At 44.7% G+C, this 20,091-nt stretch overlaps 1 protein-coding gene across 1 annotated transcript; it reads left to right on the top strand.

Annotated features, from left to right (window-relative positions):
* Window positions 1–1,738: 1,738 nt before the first annotated feature.
* On the top strand, window positions 1,739–12,212 carry rap2ab (RAP2A, member of RAS oncogene family b). Its single transcript, XM_062528270.1, has 2 exons — window positions 1,739–2,608; window positions 10,484–12,212. The coding sequence occupies exons 1-2, from the start codon at window positions 2,295–2,297 to the stop codon at window positions 10,719–10,721; spliced, it is 552 nt and encodes a 183-aa protein (XP_062384254.1). The 5' UTR covers window positions 1,739–2,294; the 3' UTR covers window positions 10,722–12,212.
* The last annotated feature ends 7,879 nt before the right edge of the window (window positions 12,213–20,091 follow it).

The raw sequence follows: 20,091 nt of genomic DNA, 5'->3' as shown, positions 1-20,091 counted from the left end.
TAAGCTCAAACAGAACATGACACAAATGTCTTACATTCTGTGCACACTTGGTAAGTGGAACACCATTTTGTACAGCACATTGTATGCATCAGTTGGTATAAATATAGCCTATACACACCACAACAGGGTCACAATGTCAAATGTACAGTACTGGACATTATAGTAAAAACTGCCATCTCTGACCAAATGCATACATTGGCCAGACTCCAAAGCTCAAGTGGGTTGATTTAGTTTTGAGACATCACTGGTCTCCAGCATGCACTGCTACCATCAGGCTACATGATACCAACCATTTGGTTTCAAAGAAAGGGATTGGTGACGTGTGTGTAATTTATCTTTACATTGGGAAAACCCCAACCCTGGGAGAGTTGCACTTGCAGCACTGAACAAGGGCGGTTGCAAAAGTATATACATTTAACCCTTTTGCTTTTTGTCTGTATTAAGCAGTATTTTGGAAATATGCATTGTTATGTAATAGGCTATGCAATATTTTGCTTCAATGTTTACTTCTGTCATGCTTATTATAGTTTCCTCAGCATTCTGCTTGGGCCTGGAGCCTTGGTGGGGTAGCCTGACTCTCGCCAGACCCTTGTAGTTCCGCCATGCTCCACCAGAGGCGTTTCGCTGAGCTCCACACAAGGGTCTGGACGCGAGGGCAATCCAAACCCCTGGGCCAGTGATCAAAAAATAAGCAACCAATCAGGAGCGCCGAAGCGAGTGTTTGATTCAAATAACAATGGCGGCACGCAGCAAGGAGTCTTGTGCTGACATTGATTCTGCTATTTCAACCGTTTTGTCGAATCTATCGAGTATTCATTCTTTAAAAGATTAACAGAGAATAGTTTTGAAGACATTTATTGGTGGCAAGGATGTTTTTACTCTTCTTCCGACCGGGTTTGGCAAGAGCTTGAAGAAGCGTAGCACGTCATTCAAGATAACAGGCCAGTGGTTTATCGAATCACATGCGAGGATGTTTTACAAGGACCCGCCTTCAGAAATACATCTCCTATCGAGAAGTCCCAGATCCTTGTGTGAAGCAGACAGCGAACTACAGGATCTGGCGAAAGTCAGGTTATTGGTGGGGGGGTCTTGGGGCCAATCTGAGGGCATCACGAAACCGTACATTTAAATACACAAAAGTACAGATAGATTAAATAAAAATTCTGGTTAAATCAATTTTGCTTATTTTCAGCTGGAATGTGAAATAATTTAGCCAACTGGTTGTGTTCTCTGTTTTGATATGTCCTGGGGAAAGTTGGGAACATCTTGTTGCAACCATCACCCAGGACAGAACATAATGTGGCAGGTGAGTAACTTGACACATGCTAAAGGATTCAAACCAACTGAGTGAATCCTGATTCATTTACTCCAACGACCAGCAATGAATGATGTCGTCACTCGGAGGCAATAGGTACATTCAGATGAACCCAGCCCTGGCGTGATCTATTTCAGGTGGCGGTACCATGTTACCATGGGAACAGCATCCGGGATGATACTCCCCTCCTCCTTGGCCACATTCCTGAGCGACAGCTTGCATTGGTTACAGTTCAGAGGATGTCAGCAGCTCGTCCACAGAGGCAAGAGACTTTTAAAGCGGAAATCCAACCCACTGGAATCACGCTGGCCTTAAGAGCGCACCAGAGCTGTGGGCGAGGCTTACAGCGAATACTCGAGCCTATTGGAGTTTATATACATCTATTATGTGGGAATATACCCAGGCCTATACAACTCACTGGTACGGAAGCCGACTGGACACTTTGTCGTAGAGGAAGTGTTTATTTTGTCGACTTTGGGGGAGAAACTGCTGAATTGAACCCGCTTGAGGTTTTTTGGAGAACGTTGGAGAGTCCGCTGAATTTTCAGAGGAGCGCAGCTCATCTAGCGGCAGCAAGTTTATGTCTTTATTTAATTTTAATGTGGTGATCTGGCATTGTCAATTAAATGTAGTTTGTCAGTGTGTCACGCTTTTGTACATTTTATTGTGCATGACCGTGCGCCGTAGCCTACTTAAGCATCTGACAGATTTCTCTCCGTATCAGTTCTGCTAGCCAATTTCTGCAATGAAGTCCAGCCGTTGCCGACGGATCTTTGTGTTCTGCTTATTTATTTTCTGCAGCTGAATAATTGCTAAGCTATAACAGCCATGCCCGAGCCTCTATTGTCTCATTACAGGATGGAATGCAAGTTTTGCGTTGCACTGCGCCACACTATTCGGTTTTATACATGCCCGGCGTTGCTCGTTGGCTGTTAGCGTTTGCTCTTTTTAATTTGACATTAAACGCACCAGGAGAGCAATGCGTGAGTATAAAGTCGTGGTCCTCGGGAGCGGTGGAGTCGGGAAGTCCGCTCTGACGGTACAGTTTGTCACCGGAACATTCATCGAGAAGTACGACCCGACAATCGAGGATTTTTACCGCAAGGAGATAGAGGTGGATTCCTCCCCCTCTGTGCTGGAGATCCTTGACACAGCTGGAACGGAGCAGTTTGCCTCTATGCGGGACCTCTACATCAAAAACGGCCAGGGCTTCATACTAGTATACAGCCTTGTCAACCAGCAGAGCTTCCAAGACATCAAGCCAATGAGAGATCAAATAATCAGAGTGAAAAGGTGAGTTAACTGAAGTGGGCAAACACCAAGGTGTATCACGACACAAGTGAGCAAACACCAAGATGTATCACGACACTACTGTATCGTGATATCCTGTAATAAGCCTGTAAGGTGCCAAAGAAGGTGTTTTGCAGTAATTACAGCATCGTCCAAAGCACTAGCCTACGCTTCAGGTGACTGGTGTGTCTGTATCCCAGCCAAAAACTTAATGGAAAGCACGGCCCTTCATAGAGACCCCTTTTTAAGTCAGTGCGGTCATTTGCCCACAGCATATTATGTCTGCAGACCTAACATATTGTGTATGTGTGTGTGTGTGTGTGTGTGTGTGTGTGTGTGTGTGTGTGTGTGTGTGTGTGTGTGTGTGTGTGTGTGTGTGTGTGTGTGTGTGTGTGTGTGTGTGTGAATGTGTGAATGTAAGAGAGAGAGAGAGAGAGGACTGTGTTTATTCAAAGGGATGGGGAAAGGGGCAATTTTGCCTAGATGAGCTAAGTGGCAGGTGTAAAGGCCCAGGTATGAGTGCCATCCATCATTACGGTGATGGAGACGCCTGTCATCTCTGAACTTTTGAAGACCTTTAAAGCTCAGAATTGCACTTTCCACTCATACCATTTTGGGAGCTTGAAGAGTGCAAGTCATATGGACCACATGTAGATCCAGATGTGTGCTGATGTAGTCACCTGAATCTGTTCAGCATTCTGGGTTTTTTTCCCACCGCTGCCTGTTTTGAGCCCAGATGAGGAATCGGAACGTCTGGAAGAGCGCTGTCAGATCCACATTCCTCTCCTGGTAGACGTTTACCAGCAGCAGCACCATGTGCCTGATGGCTTTTCCACGCTTTGAGTTTTCTGTGAGGCCTGAAATAAAGCATTCCCTGGGTCCGGCATCTGGAGTTTGGAATGCCCAACAAGAGAGGATCACGTCACTGCTGCGTGGTGTGTCCTCATTCCTTTCAGGGTAATGCCTGAAATGGCTAATTCGAAACTTACTACCTCCTCCCCGGCCTCCCCCTCTCTGTCTGTCTTTGTGATGGAGTTGTAGGCGGTGTGAACTGTGCATCTATAGATAGACAGCTTGAGGTAGTAGAGTGTAGTAGGCTACAGTATTGCATTTTGCATTTCAGCCCAGTAGAGGCCAACAAAGTGTGTGTGTGTGTGTGTGTGTGTGTGTCCGTGTGTTTGTGTATTTTAAGATAAACAGTCCTAATCCAGGTGGACCACCAGTGTTCAGTGAGCAAAGTGCAACGTTTCTTGCATCCCTCTGATTCGGAAGCATAAAGTGTGTAGATGAACTTCTATCCCCCAATAAGATGTTCTGAAACAAATCCTGGGACTCAAAAGTGCTTTCATAACTTTTGCCTCCTCACATCTGATTTCTTACAGATAACAGCCATCAATATTATAACCTACAGCATTGCTGTAGTCCATAGTGTCACATTTAGCTTGTTGAGGGCAAATCTGCACTGAATGCGCAGTCCTCTAGTCTAAACGCATGGTGCACATTGCTGAAAAGGTAATCGTAGTATATCCTGTAAAATATAAAAAAGTATATCCTGACTGACCTGGCTGTTACCGTCATGTTCTCAGGAGCTCTTCCTTCCTTGTGCAACGAGGACTTAATGCTGAGGGGTTAAAAGGAGATCCTATAGCCATGGTTAAACAGTATGGCTATTGTACATTTTATTTAGCATGATGTGTGCCAGAACTTGTAAAAGAGGATATAGTCTCCTGGCAGATGTAGGTGATGTCTAGGTGTGTGTTTTTTTTTCACGTATAGAACAAATAGCCTGAATTTACTGCTGATGCAGCGAGCAGTAATGCGCCACACTGAGTTTTGCCCACTCACCAAAACGTAATGGGATTTCGTTTAGTCGCGAGCCAGAGAAACATCAGGGCTGCATTAGCCCGCTATAACCTAAAGCCACGGACCACTCTTGGCAGGAAAGTCATGGGAATGGGAAACAGAGGGGGGATCCAAGTGTGAGGTCATCTGCGCTAGATCCCAGTTCGTCAGTAACCCCCCCCCCCCCCCCACCCCCATCCCCTCCTACCTTCCTCCACCACCACTATCCCCTTGTAGAGTAGAGGAAGGAGAAACTCTTGTCCTCCCCTGAATCGGCCTGCATTACTCATATTGCCAGTGTTTTTCTAAAGCTGCTAATGGAACAGGTTAAGGTTAATGTAAATTGCTAAAGGTTTTATTATTTCTTTTAGTCATGTATCTTTTAATAAACTTGCAGTAATGTAGCTAGTTGATAATATCCTTTGTTTGTAGATTGCGTGCATTCTCTTGCATGACAACTCAAAAAGGCTCTTGAATATTAAGCGGCAGCTGTCCTCATTATGTAAGACGCTTGTGTACAATGCCAATATGCCATGCCAGTGACCTTTAAGAGATGATGAAGTGCCACTCTTGACCTATAGATGCACAATACGCCAGCAAAAACAAGCACCTAAACAAAGTTTAATATCAGAGAAGTTAAAAATAGAGTTGATGACTGAGACCGTTTGGGTTGCAGGCCTCAGCTCAGGATGACAAGCTGAAATGTGTCATGGGAGACTTAGCCTCCAGGCCATGGAGCTGGGATGGGAATACTTGGGATTGTCTCGCTGTGCAAACAGAGGAAATGAATTGATTCGCCGAGGAAAAGTGTACACACACAAAACATTCACTGATTTATGAGAGTGGGGAAAAACACAGTCAGATGCACCCAAGCTAATTATTCCAAATGTGTTTAGTTCCTCTGTAGAGGGTGTAAATGCATACAGTCGCACTGCCGTAAATGGCCAAATTTTTCTCAAGCTCACTCCTTCCTCCATCTGTTTTATTTTCCTGGAAGTTGTTGTTGTTGTTATTGTTGAGTCTATCAACAAACTCTTTTTTTTGTGCCATTTTTCCCCCACACACGCCCGGAGATCTTGGCGTTCACGTGGCATTGTTTTTCTGTGGTGGACTGGTGGGCGGTGTGAACTGCAGCCCGACTCCATATGCGGTGGGACTGGTACAGGGCCCATACTCAACTCCTCAGTGGTGTTGTGGACGTCTCTCCTTCTCCCTCTCTCCCTCTCTCCCTCCCCCAAATCTACGCAAAAAAAACAGGCCCACGCTGTGTTCTGTGTGTGCTGTGTGAAGAGATAGTATTCTCTAGGATGTCTGTTATGATTTCGAGCTGTTTGTTGGGAATTAAACCAGATGGTGCTCGAGAAGATGACATTACATATTGAATGTAATAGAGGAGGACACTGCACACATGGTGTTGAATAACTGTAGCAGCGGTCCTGTGAAATGAGAGGAAAGGAGGAGGCAAGCAAGAAAGGGTTTTGGTTGCTGTTGCAAATTATCTTTCACAGTTAGGATACTGGGGAGAGCTGCCCCCCAAGATACTGTACAATCAGTAGTCTCCACAAGCTCATAGCAAATTGGAATTTTTAATTGAGATATTTACTGTGCAGTAATAATAGGTTTGTATTATTAGAAACATGTTTTTTTGTCTCACTTGGCTCCAGAAAGAAACTTTCTAGAGCTCTTCTGCTGTTTTGCCTGTGTTATTATATATTTACAGCTGATCTGTTTTCCCTTTGTTCCTTTTTAATACATACATTTTGTGCCTAAACTCCCCCAACGCCATTCCCTCACAGTGTGAGTCACCCCCCGCCAACATTTACCACCCGAAACACTGACCAATCCCAGCATGCTTTTTGTTTCTTGCAACGTCCTTGGGGACACCACATCTGGTTTTGATGCCTCTGCGCTCCGAGTTGGAGGGGGGGGGGGTGGGAGGGGGGGGGGGGGGGGGTGGGAGGGGGGGTTGGTGGGATGCTAACGAGCACCCATGTCCGCGCTCTCACCACTGCTGCGTTGGAGAGGAGAGGAGAGGAGGACGGCCGGTCCTAAGTGCTGAGCACTGGCGAAAGAGCAGCACAGCACTATGGGAGGGGGGAGAGGGGAGAAGAGGAGAGGAGAGGAGAGGAGAGGGGAGGAGGAGAAGGGAGGAGAGGAGGGGAGAGGAGAGGAGAGGGTGTGGGGAGAGAGGAGAGTGGCTGGGGGGTTATTGTGTTGTGGAGAGTGCATGCCAAGGCTTAATTAGTGTAATTGCAGCGCACTGTACAATGGGGCTTGGAGGTGGACGGAACAGCCTCACGCTGCTTATGGCTTATGGCAGCAGAGTGGAGACGCATTCACGTTATATACTGGACACTGTATATATTGGACTCTGCATACTGCATATCTTGACAGGCCGTAAGAAATTAGAAGTTTGATTCATCCATGATCTGTATGCCTCAAACTTGTGAGAACTTAAGAGGTATCAGACAACTCACGTACTGTATGTGTTTCAGAGTAAGTGTGACTAAATAGTGAAGAGTAAACAGTGAGTAGTGGTGTGTTATATAGGCTTGTTTGTGAAAAAGAGTTTTCATTAAGCAGGAGCATCCATGCTTCTCTATAACTAGAATCTATTCCGCATTTTTAAACTGCACTTTACACTCTATCAGGGCCAGTGGCAGCGGGACTATTAGATTAGATTCTTGTATAAGAACCAAGTGTTTGCAACGCTAACAGCTAAAAAAAAACAATCAAATGTATTTACGACCAGGCAGCAGCATGACTTGGCAGCAATGTCCAACAAATATAACAAGATATATCCTCCACATATTTACAAGAACGTATTTACAAAACAGAGTCGTTTATGATCGGTTAGTCTATGACATATTCAGTTGATTTAAATACTTTTCAACAGTCTTGCTTTGATTTGCCATCAAATAGTACTCCTGTATTGGCCATCCAGCCATTTGTTCTGTAAGGCCGTAGATTTTGGAATTGGTGATGTCTCCACTCTCATCCTGGACACTGCACTCCTGAATCCATCAAAAGAGCAACCATGTTGGGAGCAGCACCCCCCCCACCCCCCCATGTGCCTATTTGTGGAGCTGTGCTCCCCCTGCCTTCTGCCGCTGGAGTCCCCCCTCTCTCTCTCTCTCTCTCTCTCTCTCTCTCTCTCTCTCTCTCTCTCTCTCTCTCTCTCTCTCTGCCTCCAGGTGACACTTCTCTCCCACACACTTCACACCTCGCCAGCAGGAGACTTCCAAAGCGCCGGCACCTCATTCCGCGCGTGTAAAGGCCGGCTCTGCGGTCTGTCCGAGGGGTTGCGGTTGGGGAAATGGTGGTGGTGGTGGTGGTGGTGGTGGTGGTGGTGGTGGTGGTGATGGTGATGGGGGGTGAGGGGGAGGCTGATGGCATCCCATGATTCATTTTGATGACAGCTCACTGGGTTCTGGTTGGCTCCAGTATGCAGTCTTGCTACAAGGATGTTTGGTTGTGACAAAGGAATTTATCCTCTTACAGAGATGTGCAGCCAGCAACTTCTTTCATTTAAAAGTCAAGAGTACCATTCTGAATTCAACATTGCTGATTCAAGGTATACAGTATGCGCATAGTAATGTGGAACGTTAATGTAACGTTAACGAATGTGCAATGTAGGATAAACGATGCCTGATGCTCAGTCAAGCCGTTTTTTTACACTGCCTGTGTAAAGATGAAAGCTCCACCACGTGGGTCTTAATTGAACTTATATAGCCAGTGAGTTTGAATGCATCAATCTTCTGGCACTGTACTACAGCTTACTGTCCCTGAACAGCCCTCATCCAGCACCAGTCTCCCACACCACGGGCCGGGGTGTCAGGGGCAGAGCCAGAGCATCACTCATGGGAGGCAGTGACTGCCGCCCGCCGGGGATGATCCAGCGCTCCTTAATGAGACTAATCGCCCAGTGATAGTTTCTCCTTCGTCCTCCTCAGTCCATTCATCTGGGGTTTTTTAGCGGGCGTGACGGCCATAATTCTGCCCCTCTTCCCCTCTTCTCCTCTCTTTTGTGTCATCCCTCCCTACACACACACACACACACACACACACACACACACACTTCAGTGATGATGACTCAGCTCGTCTGTGTTCCCGAGACCACGCTCCAACAGATCTAACCCCTCCACACACTCTCTCCCTCTCATACACACACACACACACACACTCCCCTGCACCTCTGGCCCTCTCCGCCACAAACAGACCCCCCCCCCCCCCCACCCCCTCCTGACAGATCAATATCTGTGATTTGGAGTAGGTTGGGTCGTGATTAATGGCTATTGAGAGGCGAGGTTGCCTATTATGGGATGTCCAGGACCTTTACGGCCCCTAGAAACCACTGATTAGACCCTGGACCTCGGACGGGCGGAATGGGAGGATAAATTCCTGTGCCAGTTTTTTTTCTCTCTCTCTCTTTCTCTCTTCTCTCTCTCTCTCTCTCTCTCTGTATCTCTCTCTTCAATTTTAAGGCTCTTGCGACAGATTCTCAGGCTTCACATGGCTTAACTCTCCGTGGGTATGCGGCGTCATGCAGCCGAGTTCTAGCAAGGGACGGGCCCTGAGAATAGTCCCCATGTCCCCCGTGGGTGGGGGGTTTGGATTGGGGATACGGGTGTAAATGTATGTTGTGTATATGGGTGTAAGCCTACATTGTGTAACTTGTGTGAATGGAGATTATGCTGGTTAAGATCTGATAATTTGTTTTGATAAATATACTGGGAATCCAATGTAATCTCTGAAATGCAAATAAAAAAATAATTCTAATAAAAAAAAAAAAGAGAATAGTCCCCATGGCTTGCTGTTTATACAGCAGCCCCGTGCCAGCTAGGCACACTCCCAGTAGCAGATGTGCCGACGAGCCCGAGACGGGAACGCAAAGCAGGCCCATTTCAGCCTATTACAGCCCTCCCTGACAAACCCTTAGTTTTATTCCACTTGGCAGGAGAGGGGTGGAAGCCAAGAGCAGGGTGATGAAACCACAGTGTCAGTAAATGTATGTCGACAGAAGGGGGGGAAAAAAACCTGACGCTAGCTGAATCCTGAATGGCTAGCTCAGCTGGCTGATGGCCCAGTGTTGGCCCAGCTCTGCGCCACAGCCTGTTGACCAGGAAGCATGAAGTTCCTGAACAGCGGCTGGTAAATTAATGCACGAAGAGAATATAGACTTGTCTTCCACAATGCAGCCCCCCCCCCCCCCCCCTTGCACAGCAGGATGAACAAGGAAGGCGCTGGCATTAAATTATGCATGCATCCATTGCATGACTCTGTGTATGTGCCCGGAATGCTTGAGAGAGCATCCTGTATACATCTGATAAAGTTTGTCAGCCACAAGTCAAAGAAGGCGCCTGGCGAACGTGTCAGGGGCTTTCAGGATATTTGTTTTGCATGATGGCACTTGCTTAAAGGTTAAGTGTGTCCCTGTCAGAACAGGTGTGGATGAAAAATCAAACGCAGCTTGAGCTTGCAAGGCCACCTCAGTCTTTATGAGCTGGCCATAGAAGTATTTTACTGCCCTGACAAAAAAACAGAGTGGTTGGTATATTACATTTACTACAACATGTCTGTAAAAATCAGTTGACCAAGTGCAGGTTCATAACTATGCACAGGAGCTGCAGCCTTGTCCCCAGTGACATGAGAGATGGCCGGGTTTGCCCAATGTATTTGTCTAATGCAATTTATTCACAGATCATTGCAGCCTAATTTATTGTGCATGCGATACAAAAATGCTATTGAGATAACAATATTGATGTGCAATAGGGAATAGATCAATAGCTCAAATAGATCTAATAAAAACCACTGTGCAATGTGTTCTGCTTATTAAAACAAATGTATCAGATCATGATAGCCTTTGGTTATTGGCTATTGGAAATGTCCCAGAGTTGTGAGAGTTATTGCTATAGCTGTCATGTAGTACACACTACTCTCGTATACACTATGTTCCTGTAAGAAAGAAGCAAGCATGTTTGTGTCATTAACCTCCAGTTTTCCTTGACCTGCTTTTTCCCTCTGTGTCTGGGTCAGGTATGAGAGAGTGCCGGTGATCCTGGTGGGGAACAAGGTGGACCTGGACAACGAGCGGGAGGTGTCGTCCAGCGAGGGCCAGGCGCTGGCCGAGGAGTGGGGCTGCCCCTTCATGGAGACCTCGGCCAAAAGCAAGACCATGGTGGACGAACTGTTTGCCGAGATTGTCAGGCAGATGGACTACGCCTCTCTGCCGGACAAGGAGGACCCTTGCTGTTCTTCCTGCAATATACAATAGCTCTCCTCCCCTCATCTGCAGGGTCAAAGGTTATGCTGATAAGTGTGGAGGAGAGGGTGACCATTTTTTTGAATCACCATTAAAGAAATCACATTCCATCAAATGACACAAGACAAGACAAGAGGGTTGCAATTGCCTTGCCATCTCAACAAAGATGGGGATAGAGAGAGAGAGAGAGAGAGAGAGAGAGAGAGAGAGAGAGAGAGAGAGAGAGAGAGTGAGAGGGAGAGAGAGAAAGAGAGAGCGAGCAGGAATTGCTGTTGGTTGTCACTTGCAAAGTTTACCCCATAGATGCACGTCAGCCACAGCAAAAGTTCCTTCTGATTTCTCACCCTTTCATTTTGATGTTTGAAATTAAGCGAAGCGGTCAAAGCAAATAACGTACATGAATTGGGTCAATAATATGCCTGATCATGAGACCATTCTTTTCTCCTGCTCCTGTTGGTTTTGCCACTTGGCCTATAAATTGATTAGTATCATCCAGTGTTAATCACAGAAACTTTGTCTTGTGCCATTCGAGCCCTTGTGAGGTTGACGTCCAGTGCGGTCACCCGAGTGACCTCTTAGGGATTGTGAAGTCCAGTCTTATCCAAAAGGTTGGTGAGTGACAGAGTGGTTTTGAGTGCTGGGTGTCACCAAGGAGGACCATTCAAGGCCCGATAAAGTGCTCAGGGGCATTTGCTAAAACTCATCAGGGAATCAAGCCGAATGCTGGAATGAGCTTGATTAGACACAATCAAAAAAAAAGTCAAAATGGACTTCGAGATCTAAACCTGTGGAGGTATATTGGGGTGGTTGCAATCCCGAGTAGAGCCATTGTTCTATCCAAATGTTGAGAATGTGAAACATTATCTTTTCCTTTCCTCACTTGTGTTGAACCGGAATAAGTGAATAGTGAAAAAGAAAGACATGCCCTCTTTACATTTTCTAAAGAGTGTCGATGGAAGTTGAATCCAATTTGTTTTAGAGGTGAATGTTTCGTTTTGATCACTGTTTTGCTATTTGATATCAATAGTGTAAGACATGTTTCAAAAATAGTTACATTCAAAATGGCAACTCAAGAACACTCCGCCTGTGTGTGTTTCTCCTGGTTTTACCATGACAAATCAGAATAATGCAAGATGAATTGTATTGATTAAATAGAACACAGTTGTGTATATTTTTTATGGAAAATGTTAAATGTAAGTGGATTTATCAAATAATGTGCATGGCTAATGTGGAAATCACATTGTTTTCTGTTCAGGTTTGTTTTGTTTTATATCGTAGGTGTCCATAGGGATTACATAATATGGATTATTCCAGCGGATCTACACTTTGGACTCCGATGTTGAGGCCTGCGTCTACATTGCCATGTGGATATATGGTTGCCTTTTAACTCACACCATTGTTATCATTTGGTTTATTTTGTATTTTTATGCAAAGATTTATTATCATCACCTAGGAAAATATTTGTTTTAACAACACAATAAAAACATCCTCAATTCCACTCTAGACATCAGTCTCTCTATGTGGCTCAGGTAACGGACCACACACTATGTTCAAGAATCATCTAGTGAAACATCACCATCCAGAACAGGGCCACCGTAATCCTGAACCAGCCTCCATGCGTTGCCTTATTCTACATCTCTCTTGTCTACTAAAGGTCCCATAAATGTTGGCCCGTGGGAACCGAAAGTGCTCTTTGGGTTGACATTTGAACAGAACCCATGGCCTCATCATACCTGGCACATGCTAAACCTTTTTCCCTCTCTCTGTTGAGGTCCGGATTGGCTCGACACTTTTATTGTATGGGGCTGCTCAAGGTTTCCCTCAGTAAAAACAGTATGGAACGAGGAGAACGCCACACGTAATGAGGTTGTGGTTTTCGCTGGCTGCAGGTCGCCGTTTTTATGGCCAGCATGGTATTTAGATACAAAGCCGCTGTAAACAAAAACCCCTGGCCAGGACCCGTTGCTTGTGCTTCCCATGAAGCAGTATCTCACAAACTGCAAGTGAAGCACTACCTGGTTAAGTAGTGCAGGGCAATTACACGCGGAAAAGTGCCTTTGATCTTATCTGGGCGTGTTATTTATGTTGCCCTGCAGATCAGGGTGTTGCCTTACAGTAATGGCCTCTTTGTGGGAGGACTCAAGCCGGGGTCCAGCAAACAAACAGTTCAGTCCCTGTGATGTGGTGGCCACATTCATATATGGAGCGGGTGGCCATGCAAATTACCCATAAACTTGGATGCCACGGCTGGAACAGTTAGAGATGGACTGATGTAGATAATACACTCTGGTTACCGGGAACTTACGCTAGATAGCACTAGATAATATCTTATATACACACTGAAGCCAAAGTGCATATTACAGCTGAAACATTTGCATTTGACTCAGTACTGTATGAGTATGAATTTCAATCCATATTGTCGTATTTACTGTTTTTACTTAAGAAAGAGACCATACCATCCGAAACGCTTTACTAAGTATGTGTAAGGTGCACCGACAACAAGTAAATGAGTGTTGACAAGAAACTCATGCAAAGAATCTCATTGGCCACAAACAGACCGCAGCCACAGCAGCAGCAACAACACAGAATCAAAAGTTGTGTCACTGGTGTAGGCTATCTGCAGCTCTCTCGCTCGCAGGCTTGGGGCTCATGGGAAATCAGTCAGTTGAGGGTGGTGAGTTCGCAGACTGCTGCAGGATAAGCTAGATTTGAGACTATTTTGACATATATTTTTTTTGTTCTGGGTGCAGAGGCACTACAGCAGCATCAAGCCGCATGAAATTGTTGTGACATTTTGACAGTATACCTTCCCCTGAATTATTTCCCCATTTCCCTGCTCTTGTTTTGTTTTATTTTCTTTTTTCCCTCATGCATAGTTTCGCCTGGTCTATTACAGGTGTATACATGCTTGTCAGACACCATATTACATCAAAACAGGGTAATGTAATGTAATGAACAATGTCACAAAAACAGAAAGGTTTCAGTGGACACCAAAGATTTTAGAGTAGAACACTCTTAAATATTTGGCCGACACCCTCAGATGATAACATCCAAAATATAATTTACTGGCAACAGGAGACTGTTTAAAATGGTTCATATAGTCCAATATTGTAGAATATCCACAAAAAAATTTCTATATCTGACACATTTTAGGACACGTTTCGGAATGTGCATTCTTTTTTTTTATTTAAATGTTGTTTTTGTATTATTATTTGTGTGTGTGTGTGTGTGTGTGTGTGTGTGTGTGTGTGTGTGTTGGGTCTTAGAGAAAGGTGCTGATTAGAGTTGGGGCTAAACTTAGGCTAAGGGTTGATTACAGATAGCGTCTACAGTATAGTCAATGTGGAGCTGAATATAGAGGTATATCCTGTAATCAGCAGTTTATTTGTTAAGCTGTTACTCTGTGTGAAAATGGATGTGAACAACTTTAAAATGGCATCGTGGATCACAGCCACCACATCTGACATCTGGGCCTAATACTACAGTTGATGTTCCAGGTGTTCTTACCAAAATGACTCCCTGCCTCAACCCTTACTCCCAAATCCTCCTGGTCTATCCTTAGTCCTCCATGCTGTTTTCTCATTTCCTCAACATAATCCAGTGGAGAGTTGATTGCAAGCATGTGCAGCGGTGATCACCCCTTGCAGCCAAGAGTTTTCGTGACTATAAAAGTGGCCTTTGGAATAGTCATCAGTGAGATGTTTTTCCTCCTTAAAGTGCTGTCCCGAAGATGAAACTTTGGCAGGTCACATAGGGTGGACTGGATATCAAATAATGATATTAAAGTAGTGTTGAGAAATGGCACAAAGGTCTCTGGGCGTCTATAGAAAACAACCGGACACTGTGTGATGTATGGCTCTTAACCAGCACTACATTTACTCCTCTTGTTTCTGGGAGGCTCTGTCTAAGACATAATTTGTGCTAATGGCATCCAGCTCTCTCTCTCACACACACACACACACGCACACACACACACGCACGCGCACACACACACACACACACACACACACACACACACACGCACACACACACACGCACACACACACACACACACACACACACACACACACACACACACACACACACACACACACACACACACACACACACACACACACACACACACACACACACACACACACACACACACGGCCTCCCCCACACCATGAGTATGGGAAAGAGCAGACGCGTTGCATTCATCACTTTCTAATGTTTCATTAGCCCCGTAAAAAATCGGGTCGCTGTCAAGCTAATTAGCACCATTACTTTCCTCCATCAGATGGCGCAGAACGCCAAGTCAAATCTCTCATTAGTTCGGCTGGATTCATCTACTCCATGTCTGTTGCGGTCACTGCGAATCACTTGCTGACATGCAGGTAGACAAATCTTTGCAATGCGCACAAAGCTTTGCAATGTGCTGTCATAAAAGATGAAGAGTATGAAAGAGTGAACCAACATTTTTTTTGTGCTGTTTGAGGACAGCAGGCACAGTCTCTGAAACAACTGGGTGTTTGATCAGGATAATGAAGGCAATGATCACTGAGTAAAAACAACTTGAAAAGTCTGGCACAGGAGTTTATATGGGAGCTCCGTGGCACATCAAACCTGAGAGGGACCCAATGCTGCGATAAAAGAAATCTGGTTCCATATGACATATGCGTTTGTCTACAGGAACATGCATAAAACAGATGCATATATGACTTTAATATTTGAAGCTGTGCCGTATACACATCTCTGTACACCCACCCACAGTCACTGAGTTCATGGAAGGTTTACTATACTTTGTTTTATAGGACATTGTGTGAGGATGATGAAAATTTAATTATACCCTTGGTGACGGCTGAAAAATACCCACTGACCTGTTTTATGCCTTTTTTGTCTAGCTTTATTGTTTGTCTCAGATCAGCCAACATTTAAGCATTCTTTTGACTAAAAGCTATTCTGGCAGTCTAACCAAGATCATTCATAACTCTTTTTGTCCCATATTTTATTAAATACAAATGTACTGTATACAAGTGATTTGATTTGGGCAGTAAACAATAAAACTATAGGGTATAGGCCTACAAGCATATCAAATACACAGTTTGGTTTAGCTGAGTAGACAATTGTGTACCCAAATTAGGCCAATACTGGGTGCAAAACTGGCATACAATATTGAATTGTATCTTTTATTGTTTAAACTTTAGGTAATTTGATTGAGCTTGCTAATGATGTCTGGATGTTATGCTTGAGAGAAAGCAGAGCTTTTGTTTTATTTATCAGTCATTAGGCTAAAGTTAAAGCAACTCCCTCATTAAGGAAATGCAAACAACGTCCATACGGCCAAGAAACTCTGTACACAACAAAAAGTGACATCCTGATGATGTCCAGACTAGAGCAATTAGATGATTCAAAACAACTTGTACTAAACTTGTATAAAGTAACATTAACTGTAAACCGTCCCTGTCAGCTCTTGAATCCACCTTCGTTGAAGCGCCCAATTGAGAGCGTTGCACCCTGAGTGTAGGTGAACCTGCCATCGTCAATGTTTCTCTCACCATTTAGAGAACAAACGAGCTGAAACCATCATCTGGGTCACAACTCTTCTGGCTCGTGAACACTCAGATGACACACACCGACTTTAAGAAATTCTACAAATCTGAAAATTCAGTCAAGCAACATCAAATGCTTTTCACTTCATATCTGAGGATATCCTATCTTTTGTCCTCAGTACGTAGCCCTCCATACAGGATGGGATACTGTACAAGGAACGGCATCATCAGTGGTACTCATAGTTCAGTTTCTATAGGGTGACTCAGGCAGTGAAGAGGAAGTCCCGGCGTACAGGAAATGACTCGACAGAGTTGACACACAAATCTTCTCCCCAGCATGATTGATGACCCAGAATTCCATGCTGTAAATTCTCTCTAGGCCTTTCCAGCCCTCCCTCCACCCACTCTCTCTCTCTCTCTCTCTCTCTCTCTCTGGTTCCGAGTGTTCCACTTAGCCTTGGTTTGTGTCCAAAGCACCCCACAGAGACTATCTTCTTCTTGTCAAGACGTGGAGCGCTATTTCCACATCGCTGTCCCACACCACAAACCCCCTCTCTTTCTCTCGCTCTCCCTCTCTCTCTCTCTCTCTCTCTCTCTCTCTCTCTCTCTCTCACACACACACACACACACACACACACACAGTTCCTCCTCTCTAGGAGTTACTGTGGCCTGACTGAAGTGACTTTGAGAGGTCCTATCCCATTAAGACAGAGTAGCTCAACCCCATTATATGATGGCATAAATAAAAGCAAGAGCATGGGGCTGCCCCTTGCATGTGTCTCACACTGTTGTGCTTGACTGCAAGTGTGAAACAGACCTGCTGAGTCAGATCAATCAGAAGTGCTCTTTTATTGAGCGCAGCAAGGCACCCAGCGAAGCCCTTAAAAAGGGCTGACTCATTGTTCTCACCAACTTTTTGTTTTTCCATTTCTCTTTTCTCTTTGTCTTCTCAGACGCTCACCAGATGTTGTTGGACGCACGCATCCCAGGTGGGAAGCGAGTGAGGCCAGCCAGCCACAGGCGGTTTATATATTTACCTCAGCAGCAGTAGCACTTTGCAACAGACCCTGCCCGGGCCAGTTCTGGTGAGAACTGACGTGGCTCTGGTGAGGTGTATAGGCCAGTTGTTGTGAGACCCAGTCCTGATATGTTGCATATTGAGTCAGCATCTGTCTGGCTGCGCGCCTCAGCTGATGTGGTCTGTAGTGATCAGATCATAATTTCATAATTTGCTACTTCCCTTCAGGAAGTCCAGATATACAGTATCTGATGAAACTGGCTAGATTCTCGACAGATGACCTGGGTGACCCGGGACATTCTCCCAGATGAGAGAAGCAGCTGCTGAGGTTGAGCAGATGCTCAAACAGATTTGATGACCCCGACAGAAACAAGCGTAGGCGGCTACATCCGCAAGGGAAAGTATATAAACTGCTCACAAAAAGAAAGGAAACTTGACTTTGGCCCATTATATCTCCCCTTTAGTAATACCAACCAGTAAAGTGTTTCATATCATTTTTAACGTTGATTTGTCACCTTTACAATGAGGTATAGCTTGTAAGCATAGGGCAATCATGGAATGAGCAACACAAGCAAACGTGTAAGTAGTGCAGACGAAAAATGTGCCAAAATGGCCTGTTATGCTGTTGGAATTCACCTTTGTTACTTCAAGCATTGACGATTGCACTCTCCCACAGAAATGAGGAAAACAAAACATGTTAGGCATACATTTGTTCATTTTATACTCAGTGTCAGGGTCCTCAGTAGCGTGTAGAGGATCCATATGCAGCCACAACAGCTTGGCACCTTCTTCTCATGCTGGTCACCAACCTGGCTACATTCTGCTGTGTGTGGAATGGCATTCCATTCCTCGATAAGGATCTGTTGTAAGTCAGCCAACCTGGTTTTGTTGGTGACTCTGGCACGTGCAGCACGCCCAAGCTGATCCCACAAGTGTTCACGGCAGGCCATTCGATCCTCTCCACTCCCAAATTCTGGAGGTACTCTCTGATGATCCCAGCTCTATGGGGGCGAGCGTTGTCATCCTGGAGGATGGCAATTGGTCCCATATTCTGGAGATATGGAATTGCCACTGGCTCCAGAATCTCATCCCGGTATCTAACTGCACAATGATAACAAGGTCTGTCTTTCCAGTTAGGGAGATGTCACCCCACAGCAGAATGTAGCCAGGTTGGTGACCTGGCTGCATGAGAAGAAGGTGCCAAGCTGTTGTGGCTGCATATGGATCCTCTACACGCTACTGAGGACCCTGACACTGAGTATAAAATGAACAAATGTATGCCTAACAGGTTTTGTTTTCCTCATTTCTGTGGGAGAGTGCAATCGTCAATGCTTGAAGTAACAAAGGTGAATTCCAACAGCATAACAGGCCATTTTGGCACATTTTTCGTTGGCACTACTTACACGTTTGCTTGTGTTGCTCATTCCATGATTGCCCTATGCTTACAAGCTATACCTCATTGTAAAGGTGACAAATCAACGATAAAAATGATATGAAACACTTTACTGGTTGGTATTACTAAAGGGGAGATATAATGGGCCAAAGTCAAGTTTCCTTACTTTTTGTGAGCGGTTTATAAAAACTAATGTTTGCATTTTACTGCTGCTGAAGACCAGTCAAGATCCTTGTAATAAACAGTCAACAATAACAGTTCCAAAGTAACATCTGCAAAAGTTATCAAGAGTATAAAATCTAGACCACTTGCTACAATTGCCTGCACATTTGGTAACAATTTCAGATTAATTGGTAGTTATATTGACCAGTCGAGCTGACAAATTCTTAGGAACAATAGACACAGTTGGTAAATCTGATGCAGATTGTTGCTGTGATTGTTCCAAACAGACTGTGTGAGCACTGCTGTGTATTCCAACACTGTGAAATGTTAGCAGGTAGGCCTACTGTAAAAGGAATCAGAGTAGACAGATCTTCCAAACTGCACTTCTCTTGTCTCCATGATTCTGCAAATAATCCATTATTCATAGATAGATACTTTATTGATCCCCAAGGGGAAATTCAAGGTCCCAGCAGCTTAAGACACCACACACAACATACACTACAATGTAAACAGGATGATCAACAACAACAACAACAACAACAACAACAACAACTAAACATTTCACACATAAATGCTCACTTGAAATAACGTGATGGAGGTGGAGCTTGATGAACTGCACAGTTCTGTTGTGCAAGCATTGCAGACCAAGTTTCAACAGTAGGCTGTACCACAAAATCAGACCAGCACTCCACAAACCCACAAGAAAATGTGCTGGCAACCCATGTGTGGATGCAAATGGTCCTCGACCCCTTCATCACATGTTGAGTTGAATTAATGTGTTGTTAAACCAATTAATTGGGTGCTTTAATGAGCCATGATGGTTACTTTTCCATTATTTTGCCAATCAAAATAATCTAAAATAGCTAGCAGTGTCTCAGGAGGCTATGAAAGGTTCCGGCCCATAGTTCAGGCCCCACATGTAGGTTACTCAAACAATGGCACACGAAATTCAGTAGGCCTACTCCTCGACGATACTGACATCTAGTGGAGAATAATGTAAACATCAGTTGAGACTACCGCCACCGTTTTTGAGGGATATTATTGGATCGGGAAGACCGCCGAAAGACAATACAATGAAAATAGACTAACATTTGTCTTTCATAAAACTTGCGTGAGCCACGAGAACACTTTGGTTGTATTTATTTTGCCGACGCCTTTAGACTTCTTATGGCAGCCTAGCCTAGGCCTACGCTATTTTAGGAAGTCTGCAGCACTTCAAAATAAGAAGAGAGACGATTATCATATCAGATTTCAAGAGAGTGAAAGTGAATTCTCATC

Source organism: Sardina pilchardus, chromosome 23 (assembly GCF_963854185.1).
Source record: "Sardina pilchardus chromosome 23, fSarPil1.1, whole genome shotgun sequence".
Taxonomy (NCBI): domain Eukaryota; kingdom Metazoa; phylum Chordata; class Actinopteri; order Clupeiformes; family Clupeidae; genus Sardina; species Sardina pilchardus.
Note: the sequence above shows the minus strand (reverse complement) of the source record. Positions and strands in the feature narration are given on the sequence as shown.

Coding starts and splice junctions, on each gene's coding strand:
- rap2ab (XM_062528270.1), top strand. CDS start 2,295: ATGCGTGAGTATAAAGTCGTGGTCCTCGGGAGCGGTGGAGTCGGGAAG. Junction 2,609..10,483: donor CAAATAATCAGAGTGAAAAG/GTGAGTTAACTG, acceptor TGTCTGGGTCAG/GTATGAGAGAGTGCCGGTGA.